Source organism: Solanum verrucosum, unplaced genomic scaffold (assembly GCF_900185275.1).
Source record: "Solanum verrucosum unplaced genomic scaffold, falcon-dt-bn FXZP01000099.1, whole genome shotgun sequence".
NCBI classification, from domain to species: Eukaryota; Viridiplantae; Streptophyta; class Magnoliopsida; order Solanales; family Solanaceae; genus Solanum; species Solanum verrucosum.
Window position 1 is genome coordinate 482,316 of NW_026020338.1, and position 13,292 is coordinate 495,607.

At 27.3% G+C, this 13,292-nt stretch overlaps 1 protein-coding gene across 1 annotated transcript; it reads right to left on the minus strand.

Moving 5' to 3' along the window:
• Nucleotides 1-5,163: 5,163 nt before the first annotated feature.
• Nucleotides 5,164-6,567, minus strand: LOC125836886 (aspartic proteinase PCS1). The gene has a single exon (XM_049516047.1). The coding sequence runs from the start codon at nt 6,535-6,537 to the stop codon at nt 5,242-5,244; it is 1,296 nt and encodes a 431-aa protein (XP_049372004.1). The 5' UTR covers nt 6,538-6,567; the 3' UTR covers nt 5,164-5,241.
• Nucleotides 6,568-13,292: the final 6,725 nt, after the last annotated feature.

Here is a 13,292-nt window from a genome sequence, read left to right on the forward strand (position 1 = left end):
CGTTTGTCCGAATATTTTTTGGCTGCTATAGAGAAATGTTGTTAGAGAGAACATATAATATACTTCCTTTGTTTCATTTTGTTTGGTTTGGTTTGAATTTGATACGAAGTTTAAGGAAGTAAACAAGACTTTTAAATATTGTAGTCTTAAACTAAATATATATAAAATGTACCAAAATGTCCTTTAATTTAGTCGTCTTAAACATGTCACTTTAGAAAGTTGAAATTAAAGAGATGTCAAAAAACGAGAAGAAAAAGGCAATCTTTCTAAAACAGACTAAAAAAAGAAAGTAAGACAAATAAATTGAAATAAGAAGAGTTTACATAATATGAAAATAGTGAAGTGATTACGTGAGGTTTCAGGTTTAAATCTCAACGAAAGTAAAATATTATGTGTTTTCTTTCCACTTGTTCAAGCTTTGGTGAATAGAGTTATATATGGTGACAAAAAGTGATAATTTTTCGTAAAATTAATCGAGGTGGGCCAAATTGCAAAATTATAGTAACAAAATGTCACTATTTTCAACTCTAAAATGGATGGCAACTGTCTAGTAATACCTATCCCTATATATTGACTAATAAATAAGCCAAAGAATCAACTATATTATATATATTTTTTGATAGAAATTTGAAAAAAATTATATATCATCCCAATAAAGGAAAAAAGTACTATTGAAATAGGGACAAAAGTGTGTGGAACTGTGGATTAATGAGAACAGTACAAAACAAAAACAAAATTTGCCGTTAATTTTGAAAAAAATAATAATTTGGAGCCAGAAAGTTTTTATTTGAATCCAGCATACAAAGTACCCATAAAAAGCCTCAATTTTCCAATTATATTTGAACAAGTCTATTTTCCAATGATTGGATGGATATAAATTCATGATTTTTACTTTTGAGATAAAAATTCAAATTCAAAGATTTTATTTGACAAAAATTAACTGAAAATCCTATTGTGTTTAATAATTATGTTTTGATAAATGTGAAAATTTTTACACACTTTTTAAAAAAAACCAACTCTAAGTTGTAACATTTTCTGTATAGATTAGTAACTTAGGAAATAATGAATGCAACTATAATCGATTCAAAAAGAAATAACAGAAGCAAAAGAAATTTTGAGTATACGATAAAAAAAATATAAGGAACAATAAATAGTATCAGAAATTGAAGAAACTGAAAACTACAAGAGTAATACTATAACTGTTAGCAAGGAATGATAAATGAGACAGGACTCAACTACCTATTAACCTACCATCATAATCCGTGTTCTTCGTAATTTCCTATTTAAGGTCATGTTCTCGATAAATTGAAGTTGCATTATGTTTAGGCTAATCACCTCATCTAATACTTCTTCGACTTACTTCTACCTCTCGTAAAACCATCCACACTCAACCTCTCACATATCTATACGGTATATATATATATATATCTATACGTGTATATATATATATATATAGGGTGGGTGGAGTGGGGTGGGGGGACCAAAATTTGGTGAAAATAATAGTCAAAAGTCGTGGGCGTCTGTTCATATATAACACTTAGCAGACCAAACATTTTTGTCATATTGCTGTACTTTAAAGATAAGATTCTCCATGCGTGCATCTAAACTATAGAGTTATATGTATAATATTTAGTATTCGAAAATTATTGATTCGATTAATTCAGATTTGTATCGCATATAAGTTATGACACATCAAAAAGAAAATGCTTCCTTTCAAAGGTTCCTTTTCTACTCACATTATTCGAACTTGAATTTTCTAGTTTTCTAGCTAAAGGTGAAGTGATCTAGAAGTATAGTTAGGGATGCAAGGGGATCGATTCATAGAGCCTTCAAAAAATTATATTATATATATAGGTTAAAAAATATATCATTAAATCTTTTTAATTTCTCTATTTATTAGTATTATTTTATTATTTAAATCTCGTAAAGCAAAAATTTTGATTTCGCCACTAATCTGTCCCTATCCCATGACACATCCCTATAGGTGGTCCAAACTCTAATTCATGAACTTCTCGAGGAGCACAAAAAAGGCAAACTTTTAATTAATTCTTATAGATTTATATATACTACTAGTTAGTTTTAGACTTTTTAAATTTATTATTATTATTAGTTATATATAAGCCAGCTGTTTTTCCTTATAATTTTTATTTCATTTCTCTTTATCTCCTTTTTGGCTTCTTTATATTTATTTACATTTAATTAGTTGCATTATTGGTAAGCATTTATCCATTAGGTTTGGCACCTAGCCAATGCCTTTGTTCTTCCTTATTAATTAACAATTAATAATTCTTGTGATCATGCTATATATAATAAACCATTTTTCTTTATAATTGTTTGTCATAGTGTTTAATTTCCCAATAAACTTAATTTTCAAAGCAACTTTTCATTGTGTATTTGAATTAAAAACAGATATCGAATATGAGGTAGGAAACCAAACAATTTGAAGGATCATTTATAAATAGTATAAAAAGATATAATTTCAACCTCAAAGAAGGAAATAATTTCTTTTCAATTGTTTGGTCAATTATAACAAAAAGAAAAGAATTAGGTCCTCTTTTAGCTGTCTCAAATTTAATTTAGTGAAGAAAATAAGATATATTTAGTAGGACTGATAAGTCATAGTTGGTAAAGAATCAAGAACAAATATATTTAATGATTTTGACAAGTAATATCTTTAATTTATTCTTACTTACAAGTATATGCTTTTTACAGCTATAAGCAGTTTCTACATTTATTGTTGGTTCTTTTTTTCTATTTGTACTATCATTATCGATCTACTCAATTTAATTTGTTTTTGATATATATATGGTGATAGTTTTCAGGTAGAAAAGAGAAACAACTGATAGTTAAAATGTGAAACTAACAAAAAAGTATTAATAGTTCAAGTCATGTGTACATTTTTTTTACCATTATCTCAATTATTTTCACCATCAATGATATGATGGGATGAATTGAATTTCAGATTTCTTCACCCTTAATCAGAGATTTAGGATTAAAGTCTTGAATATAAATAAAAAGAAAAATTCAATAATGAACGAGCATTTCCCTTTTAAAATATAAATATCTTAAGTAATACAAATCGAAATTAATCAAACTCTAATATAACTATCGAATATCGTAAAAAAATATATTATTTACAAGTGTGTGTGTTTACAGCTAAGGAGTTTTTCTCAAGTTATATTTGAGAGTGATATATTTTTGTTGTTACTTAGAAGCATATAATTTTTTGTTCTTCTTCTTAAGTCTACAACTTACTAATTGCCTCAACAACTTTTCTAGGTTGGCAAATATAAAGTGTTTGCCTTCTAGCCTTGGTAACTTTTTTTTTTCATTATTATGTTATTTTATCTGTATCGTATCATAGTTTGATCAGACATAAAATCTAAAAAATAAATGAAGATTTTTTGAATATATCATACAATTTATGTGGCTATAGTACTTTAAAGTTTTTACCTTTTTACACTCAAAAATATTAAGAACATTCTCTAAACGTGGTTAAATGAAATTAGACGCTAATAAACAATTAGAGATATGATGATTTAAGTACGATTAGACTTGTGTTAATATTTTTTTAAATAAAAAAAGAAAGGGGGATTAATTTAGATGACTTTAATTAACATCTTAATCTTTCTTAATCATGAAAGTGTCGGGATTATGTGGATCCACTTTAAACAAAGGCCGGCATCTAAGTTGCATGCAAATTGCAAATTAGAAAGATTCGGCTAATTAAGTCTCGATGAACAGAATTATTTGATATCTATGGTGATTGAAAGATCGAGACTAAAGACGCAATAGGTTCATCAGAATATTCTTTATTGAAAAATTAAATTGTATATACAATATCATAATAATAATAATAATAATAATAATTATTATTATTATTATTATTATTATTATTATGTATGTATAATAGATGTTTAATCACTGGAGAGTCAAATTTTTCATTAAGGGAATTCAAAATATGAAGAAGTATTCACATTTACTATCTATACATAAAAAAATATAATTTTAACCATATATAAACAACATAATTTTCTGCCGAACGGGTTTGGATGAATACCCTGAGCGGTTGTTACTAGCTCTATCCATATGTTGAATCACCTTAACTTTTTCGTGTGTTTATTTTTTGTGTGTCGAGTTTTTTAAGTGAAAATTTTAGATATATATCATTATTGATGAAATATAGTAGATATTTGATAAAATAATTATGGTACACGTAAGTCGAATCGGGCATCAACTTATTATAAAAAGAAGAAGTGTCGATAACACCTTGACAATAATTATGTAGTCCTTTTATTTTGCAACTTTGACCAATTGTATTGATTATTTTGCTAACTAAAAACTATAGTGTAAAATATTTGGAGTCCGTGGTTAGTACGAATATATACTAAAGTCTTGTTCAGGAATTAAATCTTTACGTGACCGACCACGGCAAAATTAATTAATGGACCTGGACACATGTACAATTTTTTTTCCAGTGTGTAATAATTATATTTTTTCATACATATCTATGACAAAAATGGTATAAATGTACTACAGACTAATTAATAAATAAGGATTGTGATAGAGTTAATGTACACTTTTTAAATATTTTTAATAAGAAGTTTTATATTCTAGTTTATTGGGATATAAAGTCACTTTGTCACAAAGAGTCACATTGTACCCTCTTATAAAATTTTTCGATGCAAATTTGAATTCAATTAGATCCTAATAGAATATCAAGCAGTTGACGGGAACTAAAGAGAAAAGGAGAGTAAAGACTATTTCAAACATTTTAACTAATGAATTTTAATGTTCTTGTCTTGTCACAATCACAAAAAATGACTAGCACTATATGGACCACAGCTCCAAAGTTTACTCGTTTAATTTGTATCATATGGTTAATTAAATCAACTTTTTAAATTGCATTTTTATAGAAAACAAGAGATAATTGCATAAACTAACCCAAATACTATCCGTAAAATTAAAGTAGAAGGAATAATATCTATTACAAGAATAGAATAACAAAATTTGATGACATAAACTAAAACCAAACTCATTACATTTACATAGTGTACATCCATATTTTATGTAATTTTCTATTATATCAAAGAAAATATTTTATTTACACAAACCCCCAACAACTCCTCTAGATTAACATATACAATTTTTTATTTCAAAAAGTTTAAATTAAAATATGTACTAAAAACAAAGCACCAATAATATGTGACAACAACTACTCACTAACACTAGTCTAGTACCCTACTTACACTCTACTTTACCAAAACCAACTCTTTTATTACTCAAATCAAATTCAACCCACAAATTTTGTTGATGAAAATTACCAATAATATTACTTGCAATTCCAAGTGATTGTGATCTTCCAATCCCCACACAATGAACTCCTCCACCTACATCATCCAACACATTCTCTTTATTGATCAAGATTTCAACTCCATTTTCAAATTCCAACGTCATATCACCTATCGCTTGACCAGCTTGTACTGAATTTATAGCATCGAAGCACATATCGAGCGATTCTCCAAAAACATACCCCTTCTTCAATTTCGGACCTACTAACCTAACAACTTCATCACGAACTTTACTATACGCCTCTTCAACCAGGAACGTGTATTGGGTGCCTGAATCGATCATCGTTTGTCCTGAACCACCAGCGTCCGGCCGGAACACCTTTTCGGAGATATTCAACTTTTTGCCGCCAATTTTTATCCTCACCATACCAAGAGTGTAAGCTAGGGGGTCCATATTAGGCATGCGTTGACTTTGAGGAAAAGTCAAAAGATTTATGTATTGGAACATATGTGAATTGGGATTTTGACCTAGGTAAAATGTTCCACTTGGCATTATTTTATTACCTTGCTTACGTGGCACACAATAAGAGAATTTTTGCACCTTAGCTTGTGAGACAAATGAGTACCTACCAAGATTCATTCCCAAAATACCCTCCGCATCGCGCGACTCAGTCGCGCAACCTAGGATCAAAGGAGGGGTAGTTTGGGAATTTGGAAACGTAATTTTTTCTCGTACAAGATTACCCTCAGCTAAAGTACCATCAGCATAGAAGTAAGAGTAGTGACAAAGACGATTTTGGTCACACGATGTTGGAAGGGTAAAATCAGGAATTCGCGGTTTACATAGAGGATGGTTACAAGGTAAAACGGAAAAAGAGGACGATAAAGATGGATCAAAAGTTGTTGGAGGTGTTCTTTTAGGTAATTTTTTGTTACATTGAATCCAAGAAAGTTGACTACCAGTATCTAAAACCATTTGTTGATCTTGTGGAGGTGTCCCTATAGGAAGTGTAACAATAAGAGCCATTGAATATTTGAAATTTGACTTATAGTTCAAAGATGGGATATTATTTGTCATGGCTTTAGATGAAAATAAATAATTTGATTTCAAAGTTGAATTTTGAGATAAAGGGGTTGTTGTAAGAGGGAAAGAAAGTGAAAGGGTGTTGTTTTCTTGGAGATCTTTGGCTATTGATAGATGAAGAAAATTGAGGAAGAAAATCAAGAAAGCTTTGTAAGTTCCCATGGTGAAGAGAAAATTCAAGATTTTTTTTTTTGGGGGGGTGGGGGGGGTGGGGTGGGGTAATGGGATTTTGGAGTTGAGAGTGGAGGGGATGTTTGGCTATTTATATGGTTATTTGTGGGGGAGGAAAAGGAAAGGAAAAGAGGAAAATAAGGGGGAAAAAGAAAAGGAAAGGATAATATTATTTGAGTTAATATCTATATAAATAAAAAAAAGTGGTTTGTAATGATACAATTACCTACTTGTGGAGTATACTAAATTGTAGTTGAGCCACTACTAGTTTTTTCTTCTTTTTTTTCCTTGTATACAAGAGTTTTTTTTAATAATGGTGGTGTACGAATTAGCTTTCTGTATATTGATTATTTTAGCGAGTATCAGTTATTTGCAAATAAATATTAAGTAACTTTGTTTAGTTTGTTGAGGCAGAGAGAAATATGAAGAAATGATCACCTAATGGTTTTTGCTATTGTTGAAAGAGATAATTTATTTAAATATTTATCAAGTAAGACTCACTAAAGGCGGAAACACTCGAAATTTCTCCGTTATTAGAACTCATATCTTCGAAACTATAGAGACGGAGCCAAAAATTTTAGTTTATGGTCACTATTGTGCACTGGTTTTTTTTTTTTTCTTAAACAAAGAAGAAGAAACAAACTTCTTGTTCTCTTCTTAGAAATTTTCCTTTTTCTTTTCTTTTATTTCTATTGGAAATTAAGTAATTCTTTACACAATTATAGATTCTTCCCTATGAGATAACACTTCTACCACCTATGAGAAACTAAAAAAGAAAAAAGGAAAAGAAGAAAAATTTGTTTCCTACTATCTTTTCTTGTTTAAATGAAAAATAAATAAATAAGAGTTAATTATTAACATCCATAACAAGTACAAGTGGATGAATTTGAACTATATAAAATAAGAAAATAGACAAAATAATTTTATGTGATTATCAATTAAGGAGACAAAATTGGAAATTTGAGTAATTAGCTTTATGGAATAATGTCATTTTCTAAGCACAAGAACCATGTTTTAATTTAATTGGTTGCTGTTTGGCAAGCAACTTGTCATCTAGCTATTGTTTTCTATTCTTTCACTATCTTCAATATTTATTATTTATTTTCTCCAATATCTTTCCCTATTATAGAGGGAAAACATTTCTTCTCCACAATTTCTTATTAATTATATATGGTAAATAACATTTTTGGTACCTTAATTATTTATGAATTTTAATTTTACTCTTTGTTATGGCTGATAATTAAGTATATTTAATCAACAATTACTTGATATGTGTATTTTTTAGTAGCGTTCATTTTTTATATGCGTATGAACGCTACTCAAAAATAGAAATAGCAATAGACAAATTATATAGCTACTCAAAAATAAAAATTAGCGATAGATAAATTATGCAGCTAAACAATAAATTTTATTGTTAATATTATCTAACAACAAATATCTATTAGTATCGAAGAAATTAGCGACAAAATTCATAGTTAATTTTAGCAAAGTGGAGCATTCACAAAATTTGAGGATTAGTAACACATTTTTAGCATTTAATTACCTATGTGGTATCTGAAATTTGTATTGTAACTACATTTTTGAGAATAATATACTTTTGAAAATAGTCCAAATTTAATATATTTTCTACATGAAGATAAAAAACAAAGAATTAAATTAATTAAGAATTAAATATGTTGAGTCAAATATCAGAAGGACCAAAATTAAAATTTATCATTAATTGAGGGACCAAAAATGTTTTTCCCTCATAATTAAATTTTCACTTGATGTTCAATCATTTTCTATTTTTTTTTGGGATTACAATATTGGCCACAAGAGTTTCTTTTTCCTCTTTTCTTTATTCTTCTTTCTTTTCTAATTTTTTGTGATTGTTTTAGCTCCACCTTTTTCTTTTTGTTCTCTTTTTTCCCTCCACTAATTAATTGACTTTGAAAAATTTATTTAATTTCTTATAAATACTATAGGGCTATTAGCAAAAGGAACAGTCTATGGTCTAGTTTATTTATTAATCATCCTTGTTATTTAATACCTAATTAATTAAGAATTGGTTTCTTTCTAACCACAAATATTAATAAAATTCTATTGATTAATTCAAGAAAAAAAAAAGGCTATTATTTCAAACATTGATCTTTTCTTTCAAACATTGATCTTTTGACTATCTTTTTTTTAAAAAATAAATAAATAATATTCCTTTTGTATTAAGAAAATTAAAAGTAAGTTATAGTGGAAATTAATCTTTCATGAAATTATAATTAGGTGGTCTAGAACATATAAAGTCACTTCTTCTATTACCACTCATTTTCTGTTCACATTTCTTTTTCTTGACTAATGATATACTGTTAGTGGGACCCAACTATGGCTAATCATATACTTAAAATTAATATGTTCATGCACATAATTTGGCACTAAATTTCATAGCCATATATAATTATGTAAAAATACTTGAGAAAATTTTTAGAAAAGATTGTCACATGGTCCATTCTCAATAGCTAAGGTTTTTTTTATACACATCAATCATAACTATTTTTGTTTTTGTTTCTCCTCCTGGTTTGATATTCGAGTTAAGTTTGATTAAATTCGAATTTACTCATCGTAAAATTCATCATTGAAAGCCGCGTTTTCAAAAAAAAAAACTATCCCTTGTTTGAGAGTGACTATCAAGTAGGATATATATTCAAAAGTCAAGAAAAATAACCTAAGACCTAGGTTAGATATCTTTTGTTTATATATATAATTATTGACAAATATTATAAATACTCTTTTCTTAAAAAAATAATTAGTTGTTGAATGAGAAAACGTAAAATGGAAGTTGTAGAATATTAAGAGATTGTGCTAGCTAGCTAGCTCATTGACATCATTTCGAAATATATAATCACATAAATTGAACTTGTAGGTGAATCTTATACTATATGGAATTGAAAAATGATAATTAGCAATAATTTCACTTCATTGAATTTTGTCCTATATATGGTATCTTCCCAACTATAATTTTAACAACTACAATATTAATTAATATATTAGACATCTAGAAATACCTTTATCGTTAGTTAAAGTTGGATAAATACGATAGTAAATTATATATTATTTTTAAACATATACACACCAGTTATATGTTGCTTGTTTATTTTTTCGTATTAATTTTTTTTAATCGTTAGTCAAGTGAACAAGATATTTCTAGACCATGTGATCTACAAATTAAACTTGATTATGATGAATTTATATAACTTTTAAGGTTTCCATGTGACACGTATATATTGTTGATACTTTTTGTATACACAACGAGACCATTTATTTATGTTGTGATTTCAAATTCGATACGTATTCATGTGATTTATCGGTCATGAATTTGAATCGTAAAACTAGTTATTAATATTTATATTAAGGAATTAAGGTAGACTGTTTAGGTATCTTTTGAAATGCAATGTTTTTTTGGACTCTGCTAATGTGAGATTATGTCCCAAACTATTTGTTATTTTATTGTATTATTATTTTTTATTTTATTATATTTAATGATGAAGTGGAAGATAAGGTATAAAAAGTATTGGTACAAATTCAACTCACTATCAAATCACATGTTTTTAATAAATCATTTTCACTCGATTTATGTGAAAAGGTTTAGTGAATCGTTCAATTTATCACACGTAGCATAAAATATAAAATAGCCATAAATTGAAGTAACAATCAAGCTTTTGGATTATGGGCAAGTTTTAGCCATATGGCACAATAGAACACATCCACATTTTTGCCAAAAATTAAATATTCTTTGAGTGTTTATTGTGTAGAACCTTATTTAAAAAGCTTCAAGCTTTTTCCTATGTTTTGGTTTGGTAAAATTAATTTGTTGGTGTAAATATATATTCATCTTTAATAACTAAATGTTTCAGAACTAACTATTAAAATAGAGTCGCATTTGATAGAAGATCATTTTATATATTCTCACAACGTCATGACTTTCCAACGCGCATGCCAAAGACCTATTAATCTGTCCTAAAATGAAAAACGAATAACAAATACTCATTATAAAAAATATTAAAATTGGTTATGAATTTTATTGTTAATCTACTGCTTATCAATAACTCGTAGCTCATAGAATATTTTGATAGTTCATCTAATAAATAGGATTAGCAATAGAATTTATTATTTAGCTTTTAAAATTTATCGATCGTTAATATTATTTTTTAAAAATAAATAATGATTGGATGGAAAATAAAGAACGAAGAATTTGTTTGGCTGTTTATTGAAAACCGTATGGAACAAAAAGAAACTAATTAAAAGAAAAAAACATTTTTTTTCTTTTTTCTCCAAATCCTTGCAATTAAATGTGTCCACATATAATCCCTATAGGGCTATATGTGTAAAAATCTATTAGTCTAGATTCTTATCCTTTGGCATGTTTTATGAATTGTTTTTTCCATTCAACGGAACGCGATGGGATGAATGTAATTTCTTTATCTTTTAATAAAGGTTTTAGTTCAAGTTTTAAAAATGAAACGACTCGTTTTAAAATATTTTACCTTTTTATAAATTTTATCCAACGCGAATATAAAATAACCTGATCAATAAATATTAAATATCAGATGATTATATCAAAATAATTTTGAATGATTTCTTTTTTCAGGATAAGAAAATGACCCCTCAAGAAATTCCACTGTTACTTAATTTCTATTAGCTAGTATTATTAGTACATTTAAATTGATTTAGATAGATAATTGATTGATGTTAATTAATTCACATCTCTATCTGAAATTTTGTCTTAGCTAATAAAAATCATGGCTAATTTTTCTTTGCTTAATTAATCATATCTTATAAGGTGGAAAGTAATTTTTTCTTACCATCTTGGATAATATAAACTCGGGTTTAATATTTGTTTATATATTACTCTACCTTATAGAAAGAATTAATATGAAAATTTATCTAATATGTGTAATAGTTTATAATTATTTTAGACCGTAATATTAATATTTTCTCATAAAATTTTCAAATACTAAACAATTATTCTAAAAATAAACAATTGACAAAAGTTTCCAAATATTAGCAGTTGGAATGAATAAGTTTATGAGAGAGCGCGTCTCCCTTTAATTGACCATATGCAATGCAATTCTTGATTAATTGATTAGTGAATATCGAATATCAGGTGATTAATATTAATGTTCACGGATTAATGTCACCAAAGAAAGAGGAAAAAAGTGATTCACGAGTTTTCTATTAGTGAATAATGAGTTTGAAAAAAAAAGTTTGTGATTTCACAATCCTCCTATGAAATGAAAAGGATGAGATGTCACATTAATCATTAATTTAGAGGTTAGTAATAAATCTTGTTAATTTCAACTTCTTTATTAATTTGTCTTGGACAGATGTAGAGAAATTTGTGGAAAATTTTCCAAAAAGATAGATAGTGACATTGACAAAAAATATATATATTCAATTTTATATATAGTTCACGAGCAAATTTAATTTAGCTCCAACTTGTAAACGAAGATAAATTTATTTCATGTCATATAGTTCAAAAACAAATTTAACCTTTTACTCAAACTAAAATGAGTATAGGATCTGCACAAAACAATAAACAATGAGCTAAAACTTATGATATAATCATCGATCTTCTTGAGAATTTCTTTGAATATTAAAATTTGAATTTAAAATCTCTAATTAAGAATAGTGAGATCTGATAGATTCCGTCAATATTGAACTTCTAAGTTGGAAAAGACAAGTCAATGACAATATATACCATAGTATACATGGATTTAATTGAGCAGTAACTAATCAATGAATTTGGAAGTAATGCATGCAATTAAACTCTCTGTAGCAAGTCAAGGTTTATCCAAATCAAGTTGTTGCCTCCCTCAAAGGAGACATGATGATTCAATTAATGGTACTATATGACTAATGTTGAATTATTATTTTGGTCATTTAGGAGCTAATTTATAGGAATTCGAAGTTTTTTTCAAAATTTTTTTTATGTTAGTTCATGAATATTTTGATGATATGGTTTCAGGATGATTTTTTTTTGCGAAATCAATACAGAATCCTCCGTAGGGAGTTGGGGGATCAGTACATGAAGTCTCACCATTTTTTACACATATTTTAAATATTTAGAAGACATTTTACAAAAATTAAGCTATTTTCTTAGTTTTTTCATGTGTATTAGTCCATAAATATACGTATAAATTAAAATGCTTCCTTTTCCTTTTAGGATGTCATTATTTTTATATATTTACTAAGTGATTCATTGAACCAACAAAAAGATTTCATCCCTTGTTTGATTCCCCATCAATATTTATTTTGTTGATATGGGCTCTATAGTCTATATGGTTAATCTATCTAACAAATATAAAAACATCATTTATTATTTTAATAATGGAATGCTGTCGTATTTTGCATGTCAACTAACAATAATTTCGTATGTAATACAGTTTAGTCATATTTTTCTGTAATATCTAAGTAAATATTATTTTATTATAACAATTATTTAAAAAGAATATATATTTTTTCATGTTATGTCTCATTATAATAACTAACAAATATTCAAACAAACAACGTTATTATAAATAGGACTGAATGTAATAAAATTAAATGTAACCTAATATGATTCTCCTTGAACAACTATTTGCAGAATGTTTGTGGCGTTGTCTAACTTTCTCACTTGTCACGACCCAGACCGTCGTGATTGGCACCCACACTAACCATTCGGTGGGAGAATCACTACTACACCCAAACTAAGCAACTAAAACAATACTAAGGCAATT